The sequence below is a fragment of the Ascidiella aspersa genome, chromosome 2, assembly GCF_963924565.1.
Source record: "Ascidiella aspersa chromosome 2, kaAscAspe10.2, whole genome shotgun sequence".
NCBI classification, from domain to species: Eukaryota; Metazoa; Chordata; class Ascidiacea; order Phlebobranchia; family Ascidiidae; genus Ascidiella; species Ascidiella aspersa.
The window spans coordinates 38353910-38368539 of NC_139448.1; the positions used below are offsets into that span (position 1 = coordinate 38353910).

The following is a 14630-nucleotide window of genomic DNA, read 5'->3' on the forward strand; positions in this document are numbered from 1 at the left end:
ACTTTAAAAATAATCCTCAATGACAGAATAACTTATTTAATAATTAAATTTAGGCTAATAGTTAATGTTTTTTATTGCCCAACCACAGAGTGTTTACTCTGCTGCTGCCTAGCGACGCAAGGGTGGCCGGTCTCCAGATCCGCTGGTCCCAACAATCACGTGACATCATGGCCGGTGACGCAGTGTGGGCGCTTGATGACGTATTGGTGACGACAAACCTCTTCAAGACAGCTTACGGCACGGCGGTAAACTTCCACCTTGGGGAGATACAGACATACTGCAACAGATCTCTCGTTTTGGCGTGAGTTAATGTTTTTTAAGTTTTTGTTTTGTTTTAAGATTTTTGTATAAATGATTTTTTTTCTTCTTCTTTTTTGTTTTGGCGTGAGTTTGAAGTTTGATTTTCAAGTTTTACTGTTTTTTAGGTTTTTTGTTTTTTCTTCTTTTTCGTTTTGGTGTGAGTTTCAGTGTTTTAATATTTTAATATTTTTTAATTTTTGTTTTAAAGTTTTTCGTTTAAATGATTTTTTCTTTATTTTCTCGTTTTGGCGTGAGTTTTAATGTTTTAATATTTTTTAAGTTTTTTGTTATGTTTTAATGTTTTTGTTAAGTTTTAAAATGTTTGTTTAAAAGTTTTTTCTAATTTTTTTAGTTCAATTAGGGAGACAACCGTCCTTTGGCGATTTCTCGAAAGTTTTTATTTTTATATGTTGCTGTAATGTTTAAATTTTAATGTTTTGGGGAAGAATTGGTCGACGACAAATGGTAACATATATAAAAAAAATGTGCAAATTTTGCCATATTTGTTAAATTAATAAAAATCGTATTTTTGGCGCTTCGGGAAACTGTGAATGGCAAATTAATGTTTGAATGAAAGACACACACAAACATATGTGTTTAATAACATCTGTGATCTGGCCCCTCGGAAGTTGCTTTATGACCAACGATTACGGCTTCCGTATCAATAGTACACCGAAAGCCATCGCAGACTCTACGAATCTGTCGATCTATGATTTGTGGGTGTCTTTCATTGATTGATACGGACTGATGATCCCCCAGTGTGAAGTTGCTTGTACTAACAAAATGTGCAAGTATCGGCGTATGGTTGTTTCTCGACTCGCTCCTCTCTGAGCCTGCATAGCTCAGTTGGTAGAGCGACGGTCCCGGCTTGACCGGAGGTCGTGAGTTCGAACCTCACTGCAGGCCAATTGTTTTTCTGGCTTGCTCTGCTTGCATCATAGATCGACAGATACGGCGAGTCTGCGATGGCAAATCAATGTAGTTACATCTATAATAAAATCTACAAAGTGGAATGAAAAGGTTTAAAGTTAGAGTAAAACAGTAAATATGAAAGTATACGCTATTGTTCGGGCGTTCCAATTAGACATTGTGCATTGTTATCAACGTCATAATGCAAATAAAGATCAGCTTTTTGTATCTAGCAAAGTTACAGGACACGAAAAAGGATTTTAAAATTAGTAAAATCAGTTTAAATCATCAAAATCATTTTCATAAGTGTTTGCAAAAGTTTAAAAAAAATTATTTTAACCATTGGCGCTTGTCCGTTGAAGAAAAAATAACCGTAAATAATGGAATTTAAAGTGGGCAAAAGATTGGTTTTTATCTCGGGTAAAATATAAAATATTTCTGCGAAAATTAAAAAAAATATTCCATTTTTACCTCAGTTTCACCCCTTCCGACCCCCACCACGAGAACCGGATACGCTACGCCGAAACCCAGTCTCTCCACGTCACTTCCGGTTACGTACTTCAAGCCGAGCTGGTCATCGGTTGCGGGGGTTCCCCCTTGCAAGGCGACGGACGCTCATTGGCTGTCCAGGGAGGCGTGGCACTTGACACCGAGTTACTTCTCGAGTATTCGCTCGATCATGGGAAGAATTGGCACCTTGTGTATAAGGTAAAGTAGCAAGTATTTTAAAGGTAAAGTAGCGAGTATTAAAAAGGTAAAGTAGCAAATGTTGAAGGTAAAGTAGCAAATGTTGAAAGGTAAAGTTGCAAATGTTGAAAGGTAAAGTTGCAAATATTAAAAAGGTATAGTAGCAAATGTTGAAGGTAAATTAGCAAACATTTTAAAGGTGAAGTAGCAATTATTGAAAGGTATAGTAGCAATTACTGAAAAGTAAAGTAGCAAGTGTTAAAAAGGTAAAGCATCAATAACTAAAGGGTAAAGTAGCAAGTACCGAAAAGGTAATTAGTATTAATAACTGGATGAGTCTTTAAATATGTCATTTTTTGTGTATAACTCATAAATCGTAAAATATATTTTTGAAAAATAAAAATGCTTGTAAAAATTTACAAAAAAATTGTTGGTTTTGTTATTAAATATAGTTGCAAGTCGCTTTTATTTGTTCTTTATTGAAATTAAATTTTCTTATTATATCGTAAATGATCAACTGACTCATCTTAGTTCAGCTTTAACAAACAAACACACGCTTATACTTGCGTTGTTATTCCAGCTAACCTACCCTGGATCTACCGGTACCACAACCTTATTCCACCAAGCTTCGAAATATCACTCGAACGAGTTTAGACAATGGAGAAGAGCGACAGTCGTGCTGCCTGAAGAAACATGGTGAGCTCTCGCGTCCGATATTATCAGATCGTGACCGATACACCGATAAAAATACTCTGTTGTATGGACAGGCGAAGTTATAATAATTAATCATGACAGCCTAGATACTTTAATTTTACTAGCGTATGGCAAATCAAAGCCTTTCTTGGTATCCGGTGTTTGTTATCATTTCATGGTTTCTTTGGTATTTATTGGTACCTGCTATCAGGTATCTGCCTTGATGGCCTTGATGCTTTACTTTTACTAGCCTATGGCACATACACAGCCTTAATACCTAAAAGACTGTATTTGCTTTTGACATTTCGTTCTACGTTCAGAGCAGGCTATGTAGAATCAAAAGCGACAGATACAACATCCTTAATAATTAAATACTGTATTTACTTTTAACGTTTTGTTCTGCCTACAGGTTATGTAGAATGAAAAGCGACGAATACACAGCCTTAGTACTTTGATATTTTATACTCAGGTCTGACTACACTCGATTGAGAATTGCCCAGCCCAAGTTCGACTCATCGATCGATAGTTGGGCGGTGGATAATGTTTACATGGGACCTGCTTGTCCAATGCACTGTATGAACCACGGACAATGCAGGAACGGTGGATGCATGTGAGTATATCATGAAATTCGTGTGAGTGTATCACGACGTTCTTGTGAGTATGTCATGACGCTCTTGTTAGCATAATATGAAGCGATATGTCGATAATTAGGTTGGGTGAGTATATCGCGAATTTCATGCTACTGTATAACTATATGTGTGCATATCACGAAAATTATGTGATTATACAACGGAACTCGTGTAATCATATCACGACTCTCATAGGATTACATCACGATACTTGTGATCATATCACAATATTCTTGTGAACATATCACGCTACTCATGTTCTATCACGATATTAATGTGATCATATCACGATATTCTTGTAATCATATCACGATACTCATATGAACATACCACGATACTTATATGAACAAATCATGATACTCATGTGATCATATCACGATATTTTTGTAATCATATTACGATATTCCTGTAATCCTATCACGATATTTAATCCGACTACATCACGATACTCATATGCACAACTCATGTTTCCACCAGATGCGACGACGGTTACTCAGGCGCGACTTGCCTTCCCAACCGAAACCTCCCCACCGGAGTGGACCACCCCTTTGATGACGTCACCACTATGACGTCACGGGGTTGGAGGGTGACTGGCGGTCACGTGGTCGGAAGTGCCGAGGGGGCAACGGGGTGGGGGTGCGACACGATGACGTCAGAGAATTACCTACATTTCGACAGAGTAAGTTTCTGATGTTAAGCATTAAATTAACAGTTCTTCAATGAAGTTAAGTCAAATTTTAAGTTTTAAATTACTATATCCGACTATATTTTTTTTCGTCTTTTTTGTCTGCTATCTGTTTTTTGGATTTTAAAACTGAAAAAATTGAGAATTGTTGGCGGTCGATTTTATTCTTTTGACTTTTTTGTCGTATTCAAAGTAAGTCATTTTATACATTGTCGTCATTTACTTACAAGCGCGTAGATCCATTTATAAAGAGTTAATTTGTTTTGTAATAGACATATGATATTCCATGAAGAAGGTAATTTTAAACGTTTTCGGATATCTTTTTCCAGTTTGAACATCATTTATTTTGTCATTGTTGGCACAGAAATTGCATTTTAATCGCACGGTCGTCGATTGTGCTTAATCAGATTAAAAGAATCAATTTGACCTCTTAGCTATGACATGAATTGAAGGAAAACATAAGAAAGTTTTAAAATCGGATTTCGCATGGTGCCTTGAGATTGTAGTTGTCCTAACAGCATTTGGTTTTACTATCTTGGTAGTGGTGATAGCTCCCTGTTAGTTGCTATAAGTGTCTGGCAATCATGTTTAACTTACATTTATCTTGTTTCTGTTTCAATAACATTGTTTTGTATCCGTTGGAATCAAGATATGCCCACTTGAGTAAGCCATTAGGTAAATAAATCCTTCACACTGGCTAAAACTCCAGCATCAGATCGAATCAATAAGGTTTCGCTAATGAATCCATTTTTGCCTAGTTAATCATTCTTTTAATAATTGAGTTCTACTTAATAACATGAAAAGTTGCACACGTGTTGCTGTGACCTTGATATAACCTCTGCAGGCCGGAGTGCGCATGCTTGTGACCCCTGACCTTGACACTAGCGGTGGAGGAGAGATCCAGTTTTACCTTCAAATCGGAGGAGGGAAGTGTAAGCTTCCGACACAAAGATCGAACGGTTTGAAATTCTTTTGTAAAAATTATAGCTTGTTTAAAATTCTATCCAAAATTCAATCGATTTTTTTTTATTATTGTTTTTTATCTTTACATTCTGTATCGGCATTTTAAACAGAACATTTCTATTTAAAGGTTAATTATTTCGTAAGTTTAACTTTCTTAGGCCCAAAAATAAACCTATAAGTGGCAATCTATAGAATTATGACTCGTTAAAAAAATCTGTCTTAAATGTTTTTTGCATTAATGTTTCATTTATTATCGATTTAATAATACATTTTTATCGTTTTTTTTGTCTGTACATTCTATATCGGTAAGTTAACCAAAACATTTCTATTTAAAGGTTGAATATTTTGCAAGGATAACCTTCTTAGGCCCAAAATTTAATATATATTTGTGGCAAAGTGTAGTATTATAGATTGTGTAAAAACGTATTTAAGCGATTTTTTTTTTAATGAATGACGCATTGGTTTATTAATAAAATGCAAAAGTTACATTTTTTTCTTCTTTATTTTCAGGAGTTTTGCTTCAGTTCTCTCTAGACGGGGGAATCACCTGGTACCTGATCCAGGAATTGTACTACCGGGACTTCCCCGCACCCACCTACGTCCACATGGGGATTCCCCCAGAAGCAAGCGACCCCCACACAAGGTTCAGGTGGTGGCAGCCAGAAAATCAGGTAGGGGGTGTTTTTTAAGGGAAGGGGAATAGTTGGATTCTACAAATTTTAACTAGTTTTTTCGCAAAGCTGTGTAGAGTCAACTTTAGATAATATAAAATTCCCAAAACTGTGTAAAAATACTTCGAGCGTTTAATTTACAGTTTTTGCCAATTATAAGTGTTATTATTTAAGTGTTATTATTTAAGTGTTATTATTTGGACATTTTTAGAAAAAAAATCTATATAAAACCAGTCAGATTAAGAGTTAAAAAGTATTTTTTTCTGAAAGGCAACTTTAAATATATATAACCTTTTTTTACGTAGAGTTAAATAAATGGTCTTTGTTTTCTAAAAACGACAATCCAAATAAAAAGTTGAGTGACTCAGACATGTCAGTGTTTATTCTTATTCTACAAATGTTGGATTTTAACGGGTTCTGTGCAAAGCTGTGTAAAGTCAACTTTAGATATTATAAAATACCCGTAACTGTATAAAGTACATCGAGCGTTCGACAGTTTTTGCAAAATATTTTGCGATCAAATAGCAGAGTTATTATAAGCACATTTTTACAAAAATAACTCTTAAATATAAAAACCATTTACATTAAAAATGAAACAAGTATTTAGCCTGAAAGTCAGTCTCGATTATATCCTAACCCAGCGTTTCTCAACCGTGGCCCTCGTCCCCCCAGGGGGCCACGGAGCAGTCTTCAGGGGGACACACGGAGTGTTTAGTGCTAATGAAAGGGGGCCACGACTCATGAAAGGTTGAGAACCTCTGTCCTAACTCCTTTTTTACGTAGAGTTAAATAAATGATCTTTAGTTTTCTAGAAAAAACAATTTCAAAATGTCATATTTTATTCTTATTGTACAACTGTTGGTCGGGAATCGAACCCACGACTCTCTGACTTCAATTTCTCTTCCAGGGCAAAAACACTGACCGCTGGTCGATTGACAACGTCATAATAGGCGAAAGAATGGCGAGTGATGACGCAACAGTGGGCCTGAGGAGCCTGCCACATGCGGCGGGCTTGAGCGAGCAGTTGGTGGAAGTTGTAAATAACAAGGTTTGGATAAAAATAAGTCGGATTTTGTCCAACTTTATCAAGTATTTCATGTTGTATATGGATGGAAGAGCTGGACTGCATAGTTAGGAAGTAAAGAACTTAAAAAAACGGTCAAGAAGACGATACTAGGCATTGTTTTGTAATTTACTTTTTCAGCTTTTTGAATACAAGTCAAAACTAATTTTCCTGCAATTCCTGTAAACTGCAATTCCTGTAAACCAATTTAATGCAGTTCTAACAGGTTTAAAAATAATGTTACTGTTGCTTTTCACCATCTTGTCAATCTGTTTTTTAATTAGGAGTATCCGCTAAATTTCTCACCGATATTGGCTTTTTTAAAACATCTTAAAAGTTAAACAAAATGCAATATTTCTTGCCATATTCTCCTAAACAAAAAAAGCACTAAAAATAACTAAGATCAGGGGTAAAAACATAAATGTTACACACATTTAAAACCAATTTATAGAAAATATCAAAACATTAGGACTGTCCATGAACCGTTGTCAAAACCACTCTTAATGACGTCACACCAAAACTTAATGACGTCACTAACACACTTATGACGTCACAGGGCCTTCGTTTGTCGTTTTCGAACGAGGGCGACCCCCGCGACTTTTGCGACCCCAAACCCGGCTCCCAAATATTCAACAAACTCAGGGGAGACCGCTTTGTCGTCACTGATGACGTGTTTCTCTCGCAAGATGACGTCATACAGTTTCAGGTTGGTCAAATGAAACCGATGTTTTTCACACATTTGTGAATGTTATATTCGCTTAGCGATCATTCAGCATGGTTAGGCATTGTGACGTAATATTGACCGAATCGAGACAGTAAGTCGTCAGCAAAACAGGAGGTTTTATATTATCAGCATCGATATTTATTGAGGTGTTGTGAGCGGCGAAAGGAGCCGCTTAAAATACCGCTGGAGTAATTTTACACACTTACTAGTTACGATCGTTAGCTGTACACTTAAAGAACTTTGCACTCAAGAAATCACGATGTTTTCCAGTACTTTTTTACAAATTAGGCAACTTTTTGGACAAAACTACAACTTTTTTTATCAATAAATAATAACTACTAACCCAATATTTTAGAATACGGGCTTCTTTTGTAACTAAAATAGTAATCTGCGTTTAGTCTTTATAAGTGGTTTCCTAAATCCGAAAAACTGCTCACAAGCAAAATAGTTATCGCCAAAATCCAACAGCAAATCTTTTCAGGCCAAAGTTTATCTCAAAACTCAAAATTCGACAAAATTAGGTTAATTCGACTTTTAACGGCCCTGTTTCATTTTATCGCCAGCTCAACATCGGATGTTCTCGCAACTTTTCGCGCAACTTCGCCGTCACGCTCCAGTACAGCCGAGACGGCGGCTACAGCTGGGATTACGTCAGACATGCGTGCTACCCCTCGGGTAAGTGTGAGAATAAAATGATGTTCGGCCCCAGTATGAGCAGTGTTGTAGAAAATTAAGTCATACTTAAGTACACTTAATGAAAGACACACACAAACATATGTGCGTAATAACAACTGTGATCTAGCCCCTCGGAAGTTGCTTTATGACCAACGATTAAGGCTTCCGTATCAATAATACACCGAAAAGCCATCGCAGACTCGCCGAATCTGTCGATCTATGATGCAAGCAGAGCAGACTAGAAAAACAACTAGCCTGCAGTGAGGTTCGAACTCACGACCTCCGGTCAAGCCGGGACCGTCGCTCTACCAACTGAGCTATGCAGGCTCAGAGAGGAGCGAGTCGAGAAACAACCATGCGCCAATACTTGCACATTTTGTTAGTACAAGCAACTTCACACTGGGGGATCATCAGTCCGTATCAATCAATGAAAGACACACACAAACATATGTGTGTAATAACAACTGTGATCTAGCCCCTCGGAAGTTGCTTTATGACCAACGATTACGGCTTCCGTATCAATAGTACACCGAAAAGCCATCGCAGACTCGCCGAATCTGTCGATCTATGACGCAAGCAGAGCAAGCCAGAAAAACAACTGGCCTGCAGTGAGGTTCGAACTCACGACCTCCGGTCAAGCCGGGACGATCCCGGCAGTGTTGTGATGACTTAAGTCAATGACTTGACTTGAATTAAGACTTTTGTGTTTGTGTTGAAATGAGAAGCACAATTAAAGGCGATAAGAATGATTAAGTCTGATATATCCACAGGCAGTCAGGCACTAACTAACCCTTTACCTTAAAGTAACATTTTTAAGATTAACTAACAATCGCACAGTGAATACATTTTATAACAATTCTTAAACACAGAGTAAATTATACTCTAGTCAATACTCATTGGCAAAATATTCTTATATTAAATCTGTCACTATAGTTATTTTTTTTCGCACGTGTTAACAAATCTGATTTACCATTGTGACGATACAACGAGAAAGTAATAAAGAAAAGAAGGCTATAGAAATATAAATTTTAGGGACTAGGTTAAAATACAATGTGTTTATTTGGAAACCGTTTTCTTTGTAGCGTTTTTAATGAATTTACTTTTTTACTTTCAAATGATTCAAATAAAATTAGGATTTTAAGTTGAAACTAGCGCCAATATGGAACAGGGACGTGTTTTTAACCGCGTTCCGCAAAATCTTCTCAGGTCGATTCCTGACTGATGACGACACAATGACGCACCGGGCTGAAGACGTGACGTCATCGATGTGCACCGGAAGTGGGAGGGAGCTTGTGGAGGCGAGCAAGTACCACGTGGGTGACTACCAACAATGGACCACCATTGTTATACCGGTGCCGCGGGATGTCGCAACGGAGTGAGTTATTTTGAATTGGGGAGCGAAAAATATAATAAAAATATGATGAAAACAATAACATTAAAAACAATTAAAAGAGAATATTAGCGGTTGTTTAATTGTTTTATTCTAATCGATTAACCGTGTTGTAATCACTGTTTGTCAATGACTTTTTTTGTGATTTGAGCAGAATTACTTGACTTGAGTCTTTTCGGCAAACGTACTCAATTGTGATGACTTGACTTAGGCCACTGATGACTTTCTGGACTGTGACCTGACTTGCTATTTTTTGAAAATGACTTGACTTTGACTTAAAAGTCTTTTGAGCAAACGGACTTAACTTGACGTGGATATTTTTGACAAAATACTTGACCTAGCCTAGGACATATTTTGGTCCAATAACTTTTGTTAAAGCTAATTTTTAATAAAATATAGTATTTATTTTTTGCACGTAAAACACAAATTTGTCTTTTTCTAAAAGTTGTTTTTGTCTTTTTCTAGAGAGTTGTATTGTTATTTTACCAAGCTTCAGTTTTTAATTCAAATCGGCTTTTTATTCAGCACTGTTCGTTTCCGTTGGATGCAAAAAGTTCCCTCCAACATTTCCGAGGGGGCAGAAACCCCTCCAGAATGGGGGATAGCGTCAATTTACATCGGCCCCGCTTGTCCCGACCATTGTTCCGGTCACGGTCTTTGCACACAAGACAAAGGAACCCCGAAGTGTCTTTGTGACGCCGGTTACGTAGGTAAGAGGGACCCCGTGTGGATTTACTGGTTTGTGCTTAAAATAATAAAAAAGAAAGTTAACATGATTTTGTTGCTTGTTTATTTACAAATAAAACAGTCGTTTTTATCGAAGATTTCATTTTACCTATTTTTTTAATTTCCTTTTTTTAATGGACAATAAAAAAAACACCTTGAAAAAGGGTTATAAATTATACCCTGCAATTAGTCGATTGAGAACACAAAACTCACGTTACGATTCAAAAGGTTGTTTAAAATTCAACTAATAGGCACAAAGTACTTATGCTAACAGTCCGAATAATATTTTAAATTAGGTCAAAATGACTCACAAAAAAATGAAAAGTTGCATTTTTGGTGAGGTTTATTTTTCGTAGTTAAATGCTACTGAACTAATTTAAGTTTGTTCGATAGGTACACATACACCCATAAGTGATAATGCATTGATTTAAACTACTTTGTTAGCTGGGTACACACACACCCATTAGTGATTATGCATTGAATTAAGTTACTTTGTTTGCTGGCTACACATACACCCATTAGTGATTATACATTGATTTTTGTTAGCTGGGTAAATAACATCTTGCATATTTGTTTTAATTATCTTTTTTAGAGACGAGCGAGGGCTCCTGCGCGCCAATCGTTGTCAGTCCGAGCGGGTTTTGGGACAAATTCGACCAAGGTATGATTTCTATGGAGTGGTGGAAACGGCCGCTGGGTGGCGACATTGGGCCAGGTTGTGACGCCTCTAGTGACAAGGAATGGTTATTTTTTAACGAACTGGGAAGCAGAGAAGCAAGAACAAAGCCACTCGACACATCGAATATAAGGTGTGTGAACAAAAAGTTCTATACAGACAGTTAATGGTTAAAAAAGTTTTTTTTTTGTTTGTTGTTATTGTTCAAATTAAAATTTGGTATATTTTTTTATTGTGAACAAGAAATGAAATATTTCGTTTTTTTAAAGATATTTTGTTTAACTTATTTATACGTCATTTTTGTTTTTTCGATTTTGTTGGAGTTAACTAACGATGATATACTTTTCTAAACGTCTTTAATAAGATAATATAAAAAAAACAGTCTTAAGTTATTGTTTTAATTAATATTGCGATTAATATTTTAAAAAAAAGCTGAACCATATTTTAAAAATTTCTCAAGTTGTAAAAAAATTTTAATCGTATTACGCCAAACAAAGTCAAAAGGTCGTATTTCTGCTAGAACGTTGTGAATGAATCTAATTTTCATATTGCATTTAAATAATTTTATTTTTAATAATTATTTCGTTTACAACACCACGAGCTAGGACTAACCACGTGTTGTCAGATTGATCCAGTTTGACCTTGAGGTCGGCAGCAAGGTCGGATCTGGCAACTGTGCGACACCCAGTGGTCGGGATGAGTCTATAATTTTACAATATTCAAACGACAACGGAATAAATTGGCATCTCATAAAGGTCAGCATATGTATTTGTTTGCAAAAGAAATTATTTCATACAAAAATAGTGCTTATAAATGGCGTTATGTAAAATGCTATTGATTTTATTAAATAACAATTATAATTGTTTGCTTAAATTATAATTAACAAATTCTGATTAACAAAGTGCCCAAATGAAAGGAAGAATATGCTCATAAAAAAGTAAAAAATCTATGTTTTTGTTTAAATAACAGTCGGTTTATACTTCGTTTACACCAGAAGAGCGATTTAAATTTATTGATTATGCTTTGTAATGTTCAGTCTTAGCAATTTTTAGATTTAGAACTTTAATAACCTTTATTGCCAACCTCAGTTTTAGTTACTTGGTTTAGTTATTCCAAATAGTGTGTTTAATATTCACGGGTATTGTGTTTTAGCATTAATAAATAATTCCAAGTTTTAAAGTTTTATACTAAACACCATAATCCCTCATTTCAGGTTTTTCGTTTTGACGGTTACGACTCTGGTACTTCCCCGCTGGTGACACTCGACATCCCTTACATGGGGAAAACCCCTTCAACGATATTTAGATGGTGGCAGCCGCTTCAACACAAAGGTGAGATTTGAAAAATAAAGCCAAATTTACGTTGCCGAAAACTTTCTGTGTTTAAAAGGAAATAATAAATTCGAAATAAAAATGCAGACAAGAATGCTAAAATTCGATGAACAATATTCGCTAGAAAACTGATAATATTACAATATTTACTTGCCTTGCGATATGGAAACTTTTAAGTTGTTTTTGTGAAATGTGCGCCTTGAATAGTTATTTTTTTTGTGCTACAAGCAAAAAAGTTGAAAACCATTGTTTTAACGTAATATGCATGAAAAGAAATGGACTTTGTACGACTGTAAAGTTATTTTTCTTCTAAAACACAAAACAACGACTATTTATATACAAAAAAAGCTTGCAGATTCCTGCAAAAATGCAGACTTATCGTTTAACGAAAATAATATATTTGGTGTGACAATGAATTTCAAGGCAAAAAGGTGAAATAAATCGACATCATCTTAACGAAGATGTTTCGATACGAAGCTGATGATGATAAAAGCTCGTATCGAAACTTCTTTAATAAGATAATGTCGATCTACTCAACATATCGACTTAAATAATTATATAAAAATAAAACTTAACTTTAAAAACGACCACTTTTGTCACAGGTTCTTCCCGATCCGCCTGGTCGATTAGTGACGTCATGATAGGGCGGGGCAACATGCTTCCTTCCAGCTTCTACGAGACGTTCGGGGTCGCGGGTTCGAATCCCGGCGAGGCAGCTTACGATTCCTACGACTACGAGGCGCCCACTGGCGGTGACCTTGGCGCCCACTGGTTCAAGGTCAGAGGGGGAAGTCCCGGAAGTTTCGTGAAATGCGAGAGTTTCGACTTCGACCCCGGAATGACGTCACTCGTGTTTGATGACGCGAAACGTGAGTGTTTTGCGATACTTCTGTTTCGATACACGATATTATCGGACATCTTAACTTTATTGTTTTCCAATCAATGATCAACGCGCCGAAAAATTCCATTTGTAAACCACTTTGCATAGTGCTGGGGCTGTCAACCCACCTGGAGCATAACTGACTAAATCAGGGGTTCTTAAACTAGGGTCCTTGGGCCCCTTGGGGGTCCGCGAACTAGTTTTAGTGGGTACATGAAGGCCTAATTAAAATATTAGTGTATATTTAAGAAGTAATCTGTTGTTTTTTTTAAAACGTTTAATTAAAAATAAAACGGTTTTGCACAGAATCCTATTTAGAGTCCATTTCACTTTCACATTTTTGGACCAAAATCAGCAGATTTTATGTGACGTCAATTTATGACGTCATTTTGGATTTTTTTTTTGCCGACCGTGGTCCACGCTAGGTTAAAGAAATTTAGGGGTCCGCGGTAAACAAAGTTTAAGAACCCCTGGTCTAGCTGGATATTTCTAGCATCTACAGATCATTTTAGTGATTAAACCATTAAACCCTTAATTTGTTAAACCTTTTTTATTGTACCTTTATTATTTTATCATTCTATATTTATTTTCCAGATTACAATTACAATCAGATCATCGTAGCGATTTAATTATAATTTCGACTTTTATATTTCAGCTGTTCGTTTCGCCGAGACTTGGGACTTCTACATTCTTTCGGGATCCTTCCTTCAGTTTGACCTCATAATGTACTGTGACGACACATACCCGAACAATGAGCCTGTGACGTTACAATACTCCACTGACATGGGCAAAGTTTGGCAGCTTGTGACGTCACAATGCCTGCCTGGTTAGTCGTTTAATTATTTCTCTGCGTATTTAATTATATGCAAGGCGTTCGACTTATCAAATAAGTCCGAAATTAAAAAAAAATTGCTTTTGTCAATTTTTTAGTTTTAGGTCAAAGATGATTGCCTTAGGCTTAGTTATAAGCTAAGGAAGCAATAAGAAAACTAATTGTTCACTTTATGTTGTGTTGGTCTGTTCTATGCTCTTTGTAGGGCAGGGGATGTTTGCTTGTCAAAACGTCCCCCTAACACTCAACCAAACGCTTGTTTATTGAATTCTGTATTGGCGCTCCAAGTTATTTGTCTACATACCACTTCCAATAGAAATACTAATGAAACAATGACACATATGTATACAACTGTAATCTAGCACTTTTCAATTCACCCTAACAATAATGTCATGCCATATTACACTGGAAACCTTCTACTCTAGCGACGGGCCAACCAAAATCGACCTGTGTAGCTCAGTTTGTCCCAGTTTGGCCGAGGTCATGAGTTCGAATCTCACCGCAGGCCAGAAATGGTTTCGGTTAGCAAACCAAATTCAAAATAAGTTATTCAGCTATAATTTAAAGCAGTGAGTTCTACGGAATGTTGTGTTTTTCCCAGGTATAGATTCGTCCACAGCTTGCAATCCTGGGTTTGGCTCAGTTTATTACAGGAAGCTGAACAAGAAATGGACGCGACACACCGTGATGTTACCAGAGTCATTACGGTAAGGCTTGTTAAGATTAAGGTCCAATCGCAGCCAAAATGTGAATCTTAAATGAACCCAATTACCTTGCGGCAGCCTTTTTTCCCTCG

At 36.4% G+C, this 14630-nt stretch overlaps 1 protein-coding gene and 1 non-coding gene across 2 annotated transcripts in view; one reads left to right on the forward strand and one right to left on the reverse strand.

The window, feature by feature from the left end:
• The window catches only part of LOC146165636 (reelin-like), a 65291-nt gene that overhangs the window by 14813 nt on the left and 35848 nt on the right, over positions 1-14630 (forward strand). Inside the window, exons 18-35 of the mRNA XM_083380992.1 lie at positions 89-301; positions 1686-1917; positions 2477-2592; positions 3059-3199; positions 3696-3897; positions 4748-4862; positions 5377-5537; positions 6445-6585; positions 7157-7306; positions 7888-7999; positions 9206-9374; positions 9915-10099; positions 10708-10924; positions 11417-11546; positions 12005-12122; positions 12725-12991; positions 13658-13828; positions 14436-14541. Coding sequence (XP_083237118.1) covers positions 89-301; positions 1686-1917; positions 2477-2592; positions 3059-3199; positions 3696-3897; positions 4748-4862; positions 5377-5537; positions 6445-6585; positions 7157-7306; positions 7888-7999; positions 9206-9374; positions 9915-10099; positions 10708-10924; positions 11417-11546; positions 12005-12122; positions 12725-12991; positions 13658-13828; positions 14436-14541 — 2946 coding nt within the window. The remainder of the gene's footprint in view (positions 1-88; positions 302-1685; positions 1918-2476; positions 2593-3058; positions 3200-3695; positions 3898-4747; positions 4863-5376; positions 5538-6444; positions 6586-7156; positions 7307-7887; positions 8000-9205; positions 9375-9914; positions 10100-10707; positions 10925-11416; positions 11547-12004; positions 12123-12724; positions 12992-13657; positions 13829-14435; positions 14542-14630) is intronic.
• Positions 8252-8326, reverse strand: Trnaa-ggc (transfer RNA alanine (anticodon GGC)). Its single transcript has one exon. It is a non-coding gene; the product is annotated as a tRNA-Ala (tRNA).